Source organism: Aedes aegypti, chromosome 3 (assembly GCF_002204515.2).
Source record: "Aedes aegypti strain LVP_AGWG chromosome 3, AaegL5.0 Primary Assembly, whole genome shotgun sequence".
Lineage (NCBI taxonomy): Eukaryota > Metazoa > Arthropoda > Insecta > Diptera > Culicidae > Aedes > Aedes aegypti.
The window spans coordinates 309,683,555-309,698,313 of record NC_035109.1 but is presented as its reverse complement, the minus strand read 5'-3'; the positions used below and the strand labels follow the sequence as shown (position 1 = coordinate 309,698,313).

The 14,759-nt window shown below is 38.1% G+C and overlaps 1 protein-coding gene across 32 annotated transcripts in view; it reads left to right on the top strand.

The window, feature by feature from the left end:
- Positions 1-14,330, top strand: part of LOC5573475 (patronin) — a 345,347-nt gene extending 331,017 nt beyond the window's left edge. For all 32 annotated transcript variants that reach the window (XM_021854707.1, XM_021854726.1, XM_021854719.1 and 29 more), the window contains one exon: positions 11,517-14,330. In XM_021854707.1, coding sequence (XP_021710399.1) covers positions 11,517-11,661 — 145 coding nt within the window. In that variant the 3' untranslated portion in view covers positions 11,662-14,330. The remainder of the gene's footprint in view (positions 1-11,516) is intronic.
- The last annotated feature ends 429 nt before the right edge of the window (positions 14,331-14,759 follow it).

Genomic DNA, 14,759 nt, shown 5'->3' with positions numbered 1-14,759 from the left:
GTTTTTTGATTACATCGATATTATATTCACGACTACTCGACTCTCGAGCTAATTTAAAGTCCTTTTTAGGTAGTCCATGGTAATGGGCTGCTAAAAGCAACCCAAGGTTATATGGAAACGTTATTTTGGCTCAGAAATAGTCAATCAAAGTCGCTGAAAAAAAAAGCGTTAGAACAAACGCTCCCTTATTGGAAATGATGTGCTTTGGTATGTTCCGCACTTATTAATGGCTATGTCATATTTTTCTTTGATGTACGATGTTAAAATGATATAAGCAACCGAATAACATTCATGAAATTCGATCGTTTAACTGTTCAAAAGAATGGATCATTAAAATAACCAAAACGGCCGCTATGGAAAGCATAGCCACCGTAGCCTTGTGTGCTTGACAGAACAGCACTGCTGTCACAATGTTAAATCCCATATATAGTGGCGCCTTTTTTAATGCGGTGAGCAATGACAAAAACTACCTTCAATGATCCATTATTTTGCTTAAAATGTTTGCACCTTTGCTCCACTACTATGCATCAGTACTTATAGTGGATGGTCGCTAAGAATGGGTCACGCCATTAATCATGCTTAAAATATACATACACTAAAGGAACAGTTTTCTTATTATTGGTGCAAGGTTTTTTGCAGGGAAATTCTTTATAAATTGTAAATTTTTGTACGCTTGAAAAACTGCCATAATATGCCGATAAATCAGAAAATATGAGATTTTTACGTATCAGTCGATAGATCTAATTATATATATGAAGGAGTTTAGATCTATCGTCTGATACGTTAAAACCCCTGATTTATCGCCATATTATGGCAGTTCTTACTAAGTTGCTCTACTATTGGTATTCTATAATTCACTTCGGTATGACGGTTTATCCTCGGCCGGAATGTCAGAAATTTCAGAATCACTTAGCAACGTATATTCTGCCTTTAATTGCAAGTTCGTCCCATCAGTAAAAAGTAGCATTGAGAAAATGGGCTGATAAGTTTACCAACTCGTTTTACATACGAAACTAAAAAAAATTCCATAAAATTCAAATATTTTTAACCCGTACTAGGGTGCCGCCCCATAGACAAAATCAAATTTCAAGTTATTTTGTTCGGCGATAATAAGTATCCACAAGTGTACTCCTTAACCAGACCAAGTATGATCAGGAGCAAGGTTAAGACAAACCGACCAGAAAGTGGGTACCAAAACGATATGAGGAAGAGCCGAAATGTATGCAGGATGACAGCCGTGTCAGTCCCCTGAACTACACAGAATGAGGCGACCAATGCAGAACTGCCTGACTGAGTGAAAATTCTGTGTAGGTCGCACTCATTCTGTGAGTAGCCGACGTGTTGGCCTTCGGCTGTGCGGGGATCGATGGAAACGGAACTGTCAATCAATTCCCGCGCAGCAGCAAACAGTTTGCCGTTGATAAGATGGGGAGCTCCCCCTGGGATTTTTTTTTAGCGAAAAGCCGGAAGTTTTCGCAAATGCGAAAGTTTTTTCCCCATTTGCTTCCGCTTCGGCTATTCGAAAGAAACAATCTCTGAAAAACTTTAGAATAATTGGAATGGTTTTATCAATGTTTTTAGAAGCTAAACCCTAAAATGGAAGCGAATTCTGCATTCCAAGCGTTCCTCTCCTCTGTGCGCAATTCACTCATTCAGTTTTGTTTATCGTAATCCGAGGGCAAATTGATCACTGGGGCGAATTTGATCAGAAAGGTACCGTAATCCGGGGCCAAATTGATCACTATATTACAACATTTTGTTGTGTTATCCTTTTTAACTCAAATATTGTCAAATAAATTTCGATAAAATCAGTACTACATTGATCTTTATCAATTGATGTACCGTAAAGTGCCCTAATTCAGCGCAGTGCCTAATTCCGCGCATTTCCTACAAAATTATTTATATATGGAAATGCACATAAATATTTCAGCAACTTTTAATGCTATGCGAGGCTACTTTGATTAAGAATAAGTTTGAATCACAAATAAAAGCAAATAAGGCATTTTTTCGCGGCATAAAAAAATAATCAGTGAAGGCCCGTCGGAGTAGACGTTATTTTTCTAATTTTCTTAGCGTCCGCGCTAAGACTGTAGGACAACAACAAACGCGATTTCTTTATTAAAAATGTTTTATTTTTTATGCAATATTCCATGGAACTACTTGCTACAGATATGTTTCATGGTGCTTCTATGAAATCTTATCAAATATTAGCATAATTATTGAGTTTTATTCAAAAAAGTATTGCGCGGAATTAGGCCACGTCTTTTTTCATAATGCCCTAATTCCGCGCACTGTTCTTCGCATAACAACAGACAAGTAAAACATGCTATATCCGTCTTCACATCTGTCTATTTCTCTGAAAAGTAACTTTATGCATACATACGTTTCATGTACAAGCGGAATATCGCGAAAGCCCACTTAGGCAGCGTCCATAAATGACGTAGCATCTTTTGACCAATTTTGACACCCCTTCCCCCTTCGTAGCTTATTTTCCCATACTTAATACATGGTTCGTAGCAAAATCGTAGACTCCCTCCTCCCCCCTCAAATGCTACGTCATTTATGGACGGTCCCTTATCACGTGGTTTATGCACAGCCCCAACAAAATAGTCTATACACACTTAGATTTTTTTCACGAGCTCGGCTGTGCGGATCTCGGTTGAAATTAGCCGAGATTCGGCATTCTGAATTAAGTGTGTACATCTGTGCGCACAAAATTTATCTAGCATAATGAACCACACATAACATTGGCAATGTATACTTGTTTATGATTCTTATTTATACAGTTAAACCTCCATGAGTCGATGTTCCATGACTCGATATCGACTTATGGAACCATACTAAAAACAAAATTTCATGGTTACTATGATGGTCCTTTCAAACGACTTTCCAAGGCTTTCGTTTCCACTACTCGATATTTCCATGAGTCGATGGTCCCTTCAGATATCGACTCATGGAGGTTTTACTGTATTATACAATCCATATAGAATTATTGTAAAAACAACATATCGTTCACATGTTCAACAGGTCGTAATTTGTAGAAGACCCCACAAATTAAGCCTCGATACAAAAAGTATGATAATACTTTGAACAGTGCAGTTTGCTACAAAGCAAAGCCATGCTGAAGGTGTCTGGGTTCGATTCCCGGTCGGTCCAGGATCTTTTCGTAGTGGAAATTTCCTTGACTTCCCTGGGCATGAGGTATCATCGTGCCTGCCACACGATATATACGAATGCAAAAATGGCAACTTTGACAAAGAAAGCTTCAGTTAATAACTGTGGAAGTGCTCATAAGAACACTAAGATGAGAAGCAGGCTCTGTCCCAGTGAGGACGTTAATGCCAAGAAGAAGAAGATGGGGTTTTTTTCTCGACCGAATTGTCTAAAACTATGCAATAAGAAGCATATTTAAGCCAAATATGAGCTCAGCAGATTTCGAAAGAATATTTCATTTCTAAACTTTCCAGTTCAGTGAATAAAATAATTAAATTGTTAGATTCTATGGGATAATTTCACAACATAAAATAGGGTGCTCATATCACTCCATCGACAGAAGAATCGACGAAAAATTCATTCGTGTTTTTTTTAAGATGACGGAAATCGTGCGTATCTAGTGTATTAATCTAAAAATTTCAATTATTACGACTTTTCTTAAGATGGCCAAATTGCCCCACTTTCCCCTAGACGAAATTCACACGTACCAATGCCACGGTTTTGGTTATCTTTATTTCATGTGATAGACAAAAAGTTAATAAAAAAAAACTGAACGTAGACTAAAAAGTTACGGTTCATACAAAACTATACGTTTTCTCATACAAAAAGTGTTACGGAAGGGGAGGAAACTTTTCAGACAATCTTGTGAATCTCGAGACAATCTTCAATGAACTCCTGTGAATATCTCATTGCTTATTAACGGCAATTTTGATTTACTTTTGCAGAATTTTTTTGAAGATTTCTTGAAAGCCAAAGGGCTCATGTTTTGCAACAATATGTACCGTTTATGAATAAATCATACTGCAAAGTTTCAAACAATTTTACCGAGAAAACCCCCAATGTCAAAATGAATTATGGAGGTTCCTAAAAACTATCTAAATGCTATCAATGCGTAGATAAATTTCTGATCAATTGATAGTAAAGATAGTAAGTTTTTGTTGATTCCGTGAATTGCTTAGCTTTGGAAATTTTAACAATCATTGACACACGAGCCATAATTTTATGCCTTGAATGCGCCCGCATTCACACAACACAGATTACTTTTAAGGTGAAGATGAATCGAAGCCAAACTTCAAATTTTCAAGAGCACGGATCTGGAGAACCAAACATCCGTTTGAGCTGAAAACCTAATCGATTGGTCACCACCAGCTAGTGACCAATCGATTAAGTTTCCAGCTTAAACGGATGTTTGGTTCTCCAGATCCGTGCTCTTGAAAATTTGAAGTTTGGCTTCGATTCATCTTCACCTTAACGTTCATGGAAGGTAATGAGACACAAAAAAACACACTATCCTCCGTTTGCTACCGATCACTGTGTGTAACCACGTGTAACATTCGCTGACACTCTCTCATTCTGATCAAGAAACATAAGCAAATATGTTTCATTTTCTGTACAATGTTTGCGACTAAAGGGGTTTTATATGAACCAATAGATTACAATTAAGATGCTTAGGGCTGCATTACCCGAAAGCATGCAAGTTGTTACCAATTTCAAGCAAAATCTCTCGAATGGCTCGATATCGTCGTCGTCTTTAAGAGGTAATGCTCTTGAACGCTCTCTCGTCACGTACCATGAGAGGGATTGAACATCAGCATTCACAGGGCTCTCCAAATGCGATGTGTCACGAACTGTTATGATTCATGAACGGTTACACTCTCTGAATATGGGTCGATGGGATGATTCGGATCAATATCCAAACTCTGGTTGGTTCACAAAAGAACTGAATTATTAACGATCAAAATCTTCCCCAATTTATTACACGTTCCGTAATAAATCACAAAGTGCATAAATCTTTACATTATCTATGGTGAATTTCGAACGTGGTTTATTTGTACTCCTTCCAAGTGACAAGTCTGAAAGAAGTACTTGTCACTTGGAAGGAGATCATAAATCTCTGTGAGATCTCTGAGAGGTTTGCATGAACATTGATTTCGAAAGCATCCATTTTTGGGGATCCGCAGGTTGTTTGTAGAACTTCAAAGGGGGCCGCAGCTTCAAAAAGGTTGAGAACCACTGCACTAGGGTGATGTCGAAGCCAACAACCTAACACCCGGTAAAGCTGTGCTGTGAAGCTCGACCGAGAAATCGTTCTTCCCAGTAGTCTTACAGTGTTATAAGCTCGTTTGTCGTTTTGGTCCACATATGGCTTGACCTGGGAGGGAGGCACCGATACTACACACGAAATTTGATACAAAATTTTTCCAAACTGCAAGATAACTCCAGTTCGCCAACGACAATCTAGGCAGGCTTGGTAAAAATCGCTAGTTTTCATTTGTTGTGTACCTTTGATCTTTCTGGACAAACATTGAAAAAGGGCCACAGTTTCCTATGCGTTTAATTTTCAGTTTAATTGAAAACAGTAAAAGGAGCCTCATTCCAAAACGTTATATTCAATTAGACTAAACGGTGCTCTCGTGACGTTACTTTTGAATTCGCATGAATTGATTCAAATTCGATTTTTGCTACTTTTGATGAAATGCAAAAATATGCTTTGGCTAATTAGGCGCTTTTATCATGTTTGTCCATTGCTTAAGATCCGGGCTCACAGTGACAGTTCGTGACAGCAAAATCTCGGCTCACTGTGACGTAGAGAAATTTTCTATTGGTTTCTCCCTCCCAGGGCTCGACCATCATCATTTACGTCAGTGGAACGTACTGATCATGCGGACAACATCGATGGTTCTGGAATATGGTGCCAGCCTCAAGTTAGGCAAGAATTCATTTTGACGGATCTCGACATTTTTTCCAACCATCATTTTCATAACACTGAAGACTCTATTTTTTAGTGTTTTCCAGCCTCACGTAGAAAACGTCAGGAAATAAAAGGTTGCAATGTCTAGAAAGCAATATGGTCTTTAGGACGTAATGCCAAGAAGAAGAAGAAGAAGAAGAAGAGAATAGTTGTGGTTCATTTTTTTACAGCTGGCCCTGTTCAGCCGGGTACCTGTCCCTAGCCTACGTGTGTCAGTGTTACTCTCTTTTTTTTAATTTCTTTATTAGTATCATTTCAAACATTACATTCATTTCTTATATCTAGGTGTTATGTGTTATTAGACAACACTGTCATCCTAATTTGGTAAAACAAATTTAAGATTTTATTACCATTTTGTTAACAACATATTACATTTCATTTGCCGTAGCAGTTCAGTTTTTTTACAGGTGAGTTGATTTTAAAAGACACGGATACCGTCTTCAGCCATTTAGCTGCACAGATAAAAATAACGTTTTCAATTTACTTAACCTAACTTAACCTAAACATATAACGCATTAATCGTGGCAATAGAAGATTGCAACGATTTTTGTCTGAAATTATTAATGATTTTATTTGACATTTGTTCCAATGTTTCAACATTGGATATTCTATGTAACTCATTGGTACTATACCAGGGATGAAGCTTCAGAATCATTTTCAAAATTTTATTAGCATACAACATGGCTGGCCAGAAAATTTGTTTGAATATCAAAAGCTTGTTTTTAAGACAAAGTTTTGATTTTCTATTAATAAGTGAATAGAGACATTTTACATATTTATTACATTTGGCTTGAATACCCTCAATGTGATTTTTGAAAATTAATTTCTTATCTAGCATGAGCCCTAGATACTTAACTTCATCTGACCAATTTATTGGAACCCCTCTCATTTGTTTGATTTATTTGGTCTTCGATTTAAATAAAAATACATCGCACAGACTTCAATTCCGTAGAATCCTTAATCTAAATGTTTCCTTAGCTATGTTAAAATCGTACAAGTGATACACATTATTAAACATTTCACAACATACATCAAGCGGATTATTTTGCCCATATAACGTTCGATGAGCAGCGTGTCGGAATAGTGCAGTCCTCCGTAGGAGCCTCACAGGAGTGTTGAAACTCAATTTGCCTAACAGACCAGAGCAGTCGATGTTATTTTCGAGCAGATCAAAAATGAAAAGCTGCTTTAGAAGAGTTCTCCTGTTGCGAAGTGTAGGTAAGTCGACGAGTGCACAGCGATGCTCGTACGGCGGCAGCAGCATCCTATTTCGCCAAGGTAGTCTCTGGAGTGCATACCTAATAAAACTTTTTTGAACTCGTTCAAGTCGATTGATGTGTACAGAGTGGTACGGGGCCCAAACTATAACTCCATATTCCAAAATGCTGCGAACAAGTGATATATATATAAAGCCTTAAGGCAGTACACGTCTCTGAAATCTTTAGTGTTGCGTCTGATAATTCCAAGAACCGCGTAAGCCTTTGCTATCACTGACGAAATCTGCTCGACAAAACGGAGCTTACAGTCAAGCGAGATACCCAGATCCTTGACCAGTCTAACTCGTTCAATCGTGGCACCATGCATTGAATATTCAAAAACCGTCGGTGAACGTTTCCGCGTGAAGGTGATAACATTACATTTCGCGATGTTGACATCCATCCCATTTCTTGAACACCAATCTAGGATCTTATCAATGTCCATCTGTAAGGCGCAACAGTCCACAGGCGAATTGATTACTCGAAAAATCTTCAGATCATCTGCGTACATCACCTTCGATGACTTCAACTCGCTGCAGAGGTCATTCACAAATAGTATGAACAGAAGCGGCCCAAGATGGCTGCCCTGCGGGACGCCGGAAGTAATCTCGAATGGATCTGAAAGCGTTGTTCCAAGTCGCACTGATGCTGAGCGGTTGATGAGGTACGCCAAAACCCATTTTGTCAACCAATCGGGGAAACCCATTCGCTGGAATTTTTCAACTGCTAGCTGATGAGGAACTCTATCGAAGGCTTTAGTAAAATCCACGTAGACTGCATCGATTTGCTGTCGTTTTTCTATCTTATCGATCAGTGTCGACACGTAGCTCATTAGGTTCGTAGTTGTAGATCGCTTTCTGACAAACCCATGCTGATCTTCAGTAATAATGTGTCGGACCGCAGGATACAGAAAATCTAGCAGCATGCTTTCAAAAACTTTCGGTAGACAACTGAGTATAGAAATTCCCCTGTAGTTTTTGACATCATGAACGTTGCCGGCTTTGTGGATCGGTGTAATAAGAGCCTCCTTCCATTTGGCTGGAAAAACACTTTCAGCAAGAGAACGGTTGAACAGAAGAGCTGCTGGTTCAGCTAAAGACGTAGAGCACGCTTTGATGAAGGAAGGTTGAAGTCCATCGGATCCTGGTCCCTTGGAGCCATCGATGCTACATAGCTTCTTGTAAACCTCGTGTTGCGTGAATGATGTAGGCTGCAGATTCAAATCGAATGTGTTGAGAGCGCTCAAATAGGATGCTGAAGAGGGCGGTGGGGTAATACTCAATACGCTTTGGAAGAAAGATGAGAAAAGTTTCACGGCATCATCTGGCGTCGTTGCGGTTTTGCCGTCGTAGTTTATGAGTTGAGGAAATCCACGAGATGTTGTTCGACTGCGAAGATAGGACCAGAATTGTTTCGGATCATCTTTCATGTTGCTCTCTAGTCGGTCTATGTATGACTGGAAGCATGACACGTTCAGTTCATTGAATTGAGATTCAAGATCACGTACTGCATCCCTGTTCAAACGATTTCTCAATCGAAAATAACGTGTCCGTGCTTTTCGCAGTCGATTACGAAGATTGCGAAGTTGAGCATTCCACCATGGTTGTTTATTATCAGGTCGACATGCACGACTTCTGCGAGGAACATGTCGTTCGAAAATTACATTCAGTTCACTGTAGAATCTGGTAACAGCATCGTCCAATGATCCAAAGGCTAAAATATCCCGCCAATTTATTTGTGCGATTTCAGCATTCAATTCGTCATAATTACATTGGCGGAAATCGAAGAAGGTCTCGTTTTTCCTATTTTCTAATGGAGTTTGTATAACATCGAGGGTCAAAACAAAAGGCGTATGGTGACGGTCGACTTTCATCAGAGGTAAAGGTGGTTCCAGTAATTCGCATACACTGGCGTTACTCACAAATGCCAGGTCAAGTAACCTTTCATTCGAGTTGAGCAAGTGATTCATCTGCATTAATCCTGTAGCCACAATGTCTTCAACCAAGGAAATCTCTTGTTCTGAAGAAGCATTGATTGGTAAGAATGCTCCAATGTCATCATCAAATCTCCAACGAAGGTAGGGCAAGTTGTAGTCACCAAGAACTACGATTTCATCCTGCGTGCCCAACAGTTTGCATAGCTGATTAACAGACGCAGCATGTTGTTGATAAAGAGCAGGTTCAGTGTTCGGTGGAAGATAAACAGTACAAACGACAAGTGACATAGTTCCATAGGTGATTCGAACGCTAATCTGCTCAAGCTGATTGGCATCGTTAATTAGTATTACATTACTTTGTAGAGCCTTTTTAACAGCGATCAATGTCTACTTGAAGGTTCCAAATAAAGAGCTTTTGGTTTATGTGGAATATTATTAGTTGAGTTTTGGAAGCATTAGGAGAAATCTTTCATTTTTGCAAGTATGAAGAAAAAATATCCAAACTTTTTTGCAATCGACTACAGATGACACGCAGGCTTCGTCCTTTGGCGGAGAGGCCTGTGTCATCCGCAAACAAAGATTTTTGAGATTTTTGATTGTATAATATTGGTCCCAAAATGCTGCCTTGAAGAACACCTGCTCTTACAGGAAGTCTTTCAGATCTGGAGTTCTGATAATTAACCTGAAGTGTACGATTTGACAGATAACTTTGTTTCTTTAATTTGAATCCTCTGAGCAGAATCTCAATAGAGAAACTTAAAAGTAGATGGAGTACCGTATACCTTTTAATTCCGCTCCTAAATGCTTATCTTTGACAGATACGCGTATTTCGACTACCACTTGCAGTCTTCTTCAGTGTCAGTTACTCGTATCCATATCCAGAGTGAATACGAGTAACTAACACTGAAGAAGACTGCAAGTGGTAGTCGAAATACGCGTATCTGACAAAGATAAGCATTTAGGAGCGGAATTAAAAGGTATACGGTACTATATCTACTTTTAAGTTTCTCTAGATAATTTTGAATTATTCTAACAATGTATGTTGGAAAATTAAAGTTTTTTAATTTTACGATTAAACCTTCATGCCAAACACTGTCAAACGCTTGTTCTATGTCTAGAAGAGCAAGACCAGTAGAATAACCTTCAGATTTGTTGGAAGTGTTACTCTCTGGTTTTCTGCATCGAACCATTATCCATTTTCGTTGTTGATCAGTGTCAATCACATCCCATGGCGTCGTGTTCTTAGCTTCGTCAATAGCTGCCTAAAAGCCTGCAAGCTGTCCTACTGAATCATAATCAACTTTAGGCCTTCAATTCTTAGTTATAAATTGTACAGGGTCAATAGGGGCAGTATGGTCCACCTAAGCAAAAGTTCTTGAAAAGCATAGAAAAACAATACAATTTAATCGATCCATAAGCTTAATTTATAGTTTGAAGCATCTCCTTTCATACCACAGTTGTATTTTGGTAAAAAGATTACTTAGAATTTTTTTGGGAACATTTTTGAAAAACACTATTTTGTGTGTGACTCTACACTATACGGGGCGAAATGGTCCCCCCTACGGGGCAATATGAGCCACCATACTAAATCTTATTATTTTAATTGGAAAACCATTTGCAAGGCTTAATTTAGAAGAAGACAATAATGTATGATAGAGTTTAGTACAAAAACTGGGTTTAAGTCTGATTTGAATCATGAAATGGTATGTTTTGCTGACAGTTCAATAAATCATGGTTCTAAGAGCTTCAGTTTTCAAACATAGTCGTTCAAATAAGTTTAACCAGTTAAAAATTCTAGTTTTAATTGAAATCACGTGCGATAACAATATTGCAATTAAACTGCTAAAATGACATGCCATTTTTGGTTATCTATTTTTGTGATAAGATAGCTTTGACCGGCTATGACCATATTGCCCCGTTCCTAGATGTTTCATATAAATTATATTTTATTGAAAATTTATTTTAGAATCTATACAATTTTGTGCACATAATGCCTATGAATAATGGAAGAACGAACTGCTGTGAAAAAAATTGAAGTCAATAAACAAAACTTTATGCAAAGCTTATTTTTACATCCAAAATCTTATAAGATTTTCGTAGTAGCATCAACATTTCAGATTTTTATCGATATATGAAGTTCCAAATCAGTTTTTTGCCTAGTTTTCACGGTGGTGACTAATTGAAGCATACTTTATAAGGTCCTAAGGTTATTGAGATCAAAATCTGTGTTTTAAGCTCAAATAAAAGGTGGCCCATTTTACCCCGTATGACCATACTGCCCCGCCTTCCCCCATATACTATAAAAAGCTACTTTAATGCTTGTTTACTTATGTTTTGTTTCAAATGTTCTTCCTTGCAGATACAACTCCGGTGGTAAATGTTTCTCGCAAGTGCACACCAAACACCTCACCGTGACGATCGACGCGTTCACGATACACAACTCGCTGTGGCAGGGCAAGAAGGCGAACCTCCCGAGCAAAAAGGACATGGCCCTGGTGATTTGAAGCGGTCGCTGATCGGCGGTCAGTTACACAAAAGTGCTATAACATGTGCTGTATAGGAATTCCTGCCTCAGGAATCTCTTCGTTCCAAATCCACAATCGTTCGCTCTGCTCCTGCTGAGAGAGGGAAGTAGGATTCTATTCTGTGTGTGTCAAAACCAACAACTAGTAACCAACAAAAAAAAAACAGGAAAGGGACAGTATTTTTCTTCCTCCGTGATAGTGTCGTCGTGCGCGTTTGTACGTTTGTCTATTGTTTTTCTGAGCCCCATTGTGTTGTAATCATGACCTTATAACGCGGATTGAGAACGCCAGGCGAATGTGCGTGCGAAGCCAGAGGAATGTGCTCTAGTGAATGTGATTCAACTTAAGGATTAGGGACTGCGCGAAACGAATTGATTATGCTTTCCAGGAGAAACTTGATTGAACAAGTTCCGCTTGACCTTCCGTTGCCTAGAAAGAACACAATCTTTAATAATCCATAACCATTGAAGCATAGAGTCCCGTTTGCTTTCTTGTGTTTTCTCTTTGTAAAAAAAGGTAGCTTTTCTCTTGTAAAACTCTAACCACTTTCCGCTGCATGCTGAGTAAGTAGGGAACTTAAACATTAACGACTGTTGTATATAGGCTATTATCGATAGTTAGCTAGCGCTCTCTTCCTTCTTCTAAAGTTACGCGATAAAAAAAGTTAAGTTCATGTTCACGCGGAAAGGCCACTTTTAGGAAATCAAATTATCATTGAACAAAACAAAGTTCTTTTTGTTACTACCAACACTATCGATTGCACCCAAATCAATAAACGTGTAGCAAGTAAACTTCTTCTCTTCGGTGTCTAAAGCAGAATCCTCCTCATCGGTTCGTTTGATGATGATTCATCAGGATCCTCTGCCTTCGAATACTCTTATCCTGCTTATTTCCTTCCCCGCGCAATTACGCGATTGCCCGATCAAGAATTGGCCCGGCATATGAAATTGGTCATAGCTTTTCTCAGTGGTCAAATTGTTTTGCCGTGCAATGTTCACCATTCGGTTAGGAAACAATTCCCCAAATAGAAGCCAACCATATTCTCGAGGATAATACAATAACTCACACTCACACAGTACTGATGACGCAGAAGAAGATTGTAACTAAATAACTAAAACAATTTAAACTAGGAAATTGAAGAAATAGGTAATAGTGATATAAGTATTAATTTATTTCATCCCTCGTTTTTCACCCAGCTCCTGTTGTAGAAGTTGTATAATTCGAATTTGCATAGCGCGTTGCTGACATTCTTATTTTTTTTTTCCATTTCGAACCTAACACAGAAAAAAAAATTCTGAACGCGGACAGACCCAGGAATTGGATCAATGTTCGGTGTTTCCTTTATCGTTATTATCTAAAAAACTAGCCATGAAAACTTTGAACGCTAGTTTGGTTATATAGTTGTCCTGCACATTTAAAGAAATTAGACGAAACTTTGAGTTACGCTCCCTGATAATTATACAATGAAATCGGCTCTGTAGTGCCTCATAGCGCTTGAGCCTCCAAGAAAAAAAAAATGAGAGGGAAAGACGAGAATGAAACTGTTTAATGTAATGGTGAACATTCAGAGGTGGTTTTCGGTATTTAAAAACAATGTTAATGTACTAAATATTATCATTGATTTCAACAGTTTCATTTTCAAAAGGGCGTAACTCAAAATATTGTCAAACGATTGGTTGGTACAGAGGTGTAGAGTAACGGTATAAACAAATTAACGTTAAAATATTTTATGGCTGTTTTTTTATAATAACGGTAAGCACCGTAGATTCAAGCCAGCCCAGAGATCTAGGCAAATGTACTATCGAGAGAAGAACCGTGTTACGCACTGAGCATGATTAGAAAGATCAGAAAATGATACGAGAAAAAGTCCATTAGTTGTGTAAGTTGATGCTTGCGTGCGTGTGCGATGGAGAAGAGAGAAAGCAAAGGAGATAACAGTCACACCCCACACAGTCGAAAAAAAGACTTGCGAATGTTTTTTACGTAGATTTTAGGATTCTAATTCGTTTTGTTTTTTTCCCTCTCGGTGGTCGTCGTCGTCGTAAAACGACCACGTGGACAAGTCTCACCCCCCCACAATCCGTGTCTAATCGTTATGTTTAGAGAAAATAAAATCATAATCGAATAACACTTGGTATGTATAATTTGTGGTTAACGCTTAACCTTGTGTAAGCAGAAACAAAAAAAGTGGGAGTACGGTGACAAGGAAATTGAAAGGAAGCATTTGTGCAAACTAAACTAAAAAAAATAAGAAAAGATTAACTTATCGATGACTCAAATCAAACAAACAGAAAGATGAAAAAAGAGAAATGTTATTGAATAACTATTTAGGGCCGTGTATGCCAATGTATCAAAAAAACCCTGTAATTCCTAACTGATTTATGTTTAATCGAATTACCAATCGGAATGAAGATATGATTCGGCTGGTGATGGATGGACTTCCAACCCAGCAACGCCACTTAATTTACTAGTAATTTGTTCTAAAACCTCACTACTTAGTTCTGTACAACAAACTTCCTCTTGTGTATTAGTCTGATACAAACAAAATGAAAAGAACAACAACAACAACAAAAAAAGGAACAAACCAAGTTAATGAACGAAAAACCAATTTTATTTAAGGATTAAAATATAATCGTTTTTATTAACAATCCAAGCCGGGTGGTGATTGATCCGAACTATTTCCTCAATGTTAAATGGTGGAATACACTAGACTAGACCTGAAAAATATAGATTTCAAAACGACAAGGAGGGATACATTTTTCAAAAAAATCTGTGTTTTTTCCTTCACTACAATCAGTTTTAGCATACCGCATATTTTTTTATGGGAGTCAAGCTAAAAAATATACACGACCTTATTTGTTTTAATTTAAAGTCTTTATGGTGACACGGGAGACCGTGTTATTTTCCCTATATTTTGTCTCACTCTAACAATCATCATCGAAACTTTGCAGGAACAAATCTCGAGCAGATCACTTCACTCGACTCGATATACGTGATCGACAATTCTCACCTCACGCCTCTCGTAGAATAAGCTTAAGTAAAAGTTGTTTTTCATGTCTACTTCGATGGTCGCATTT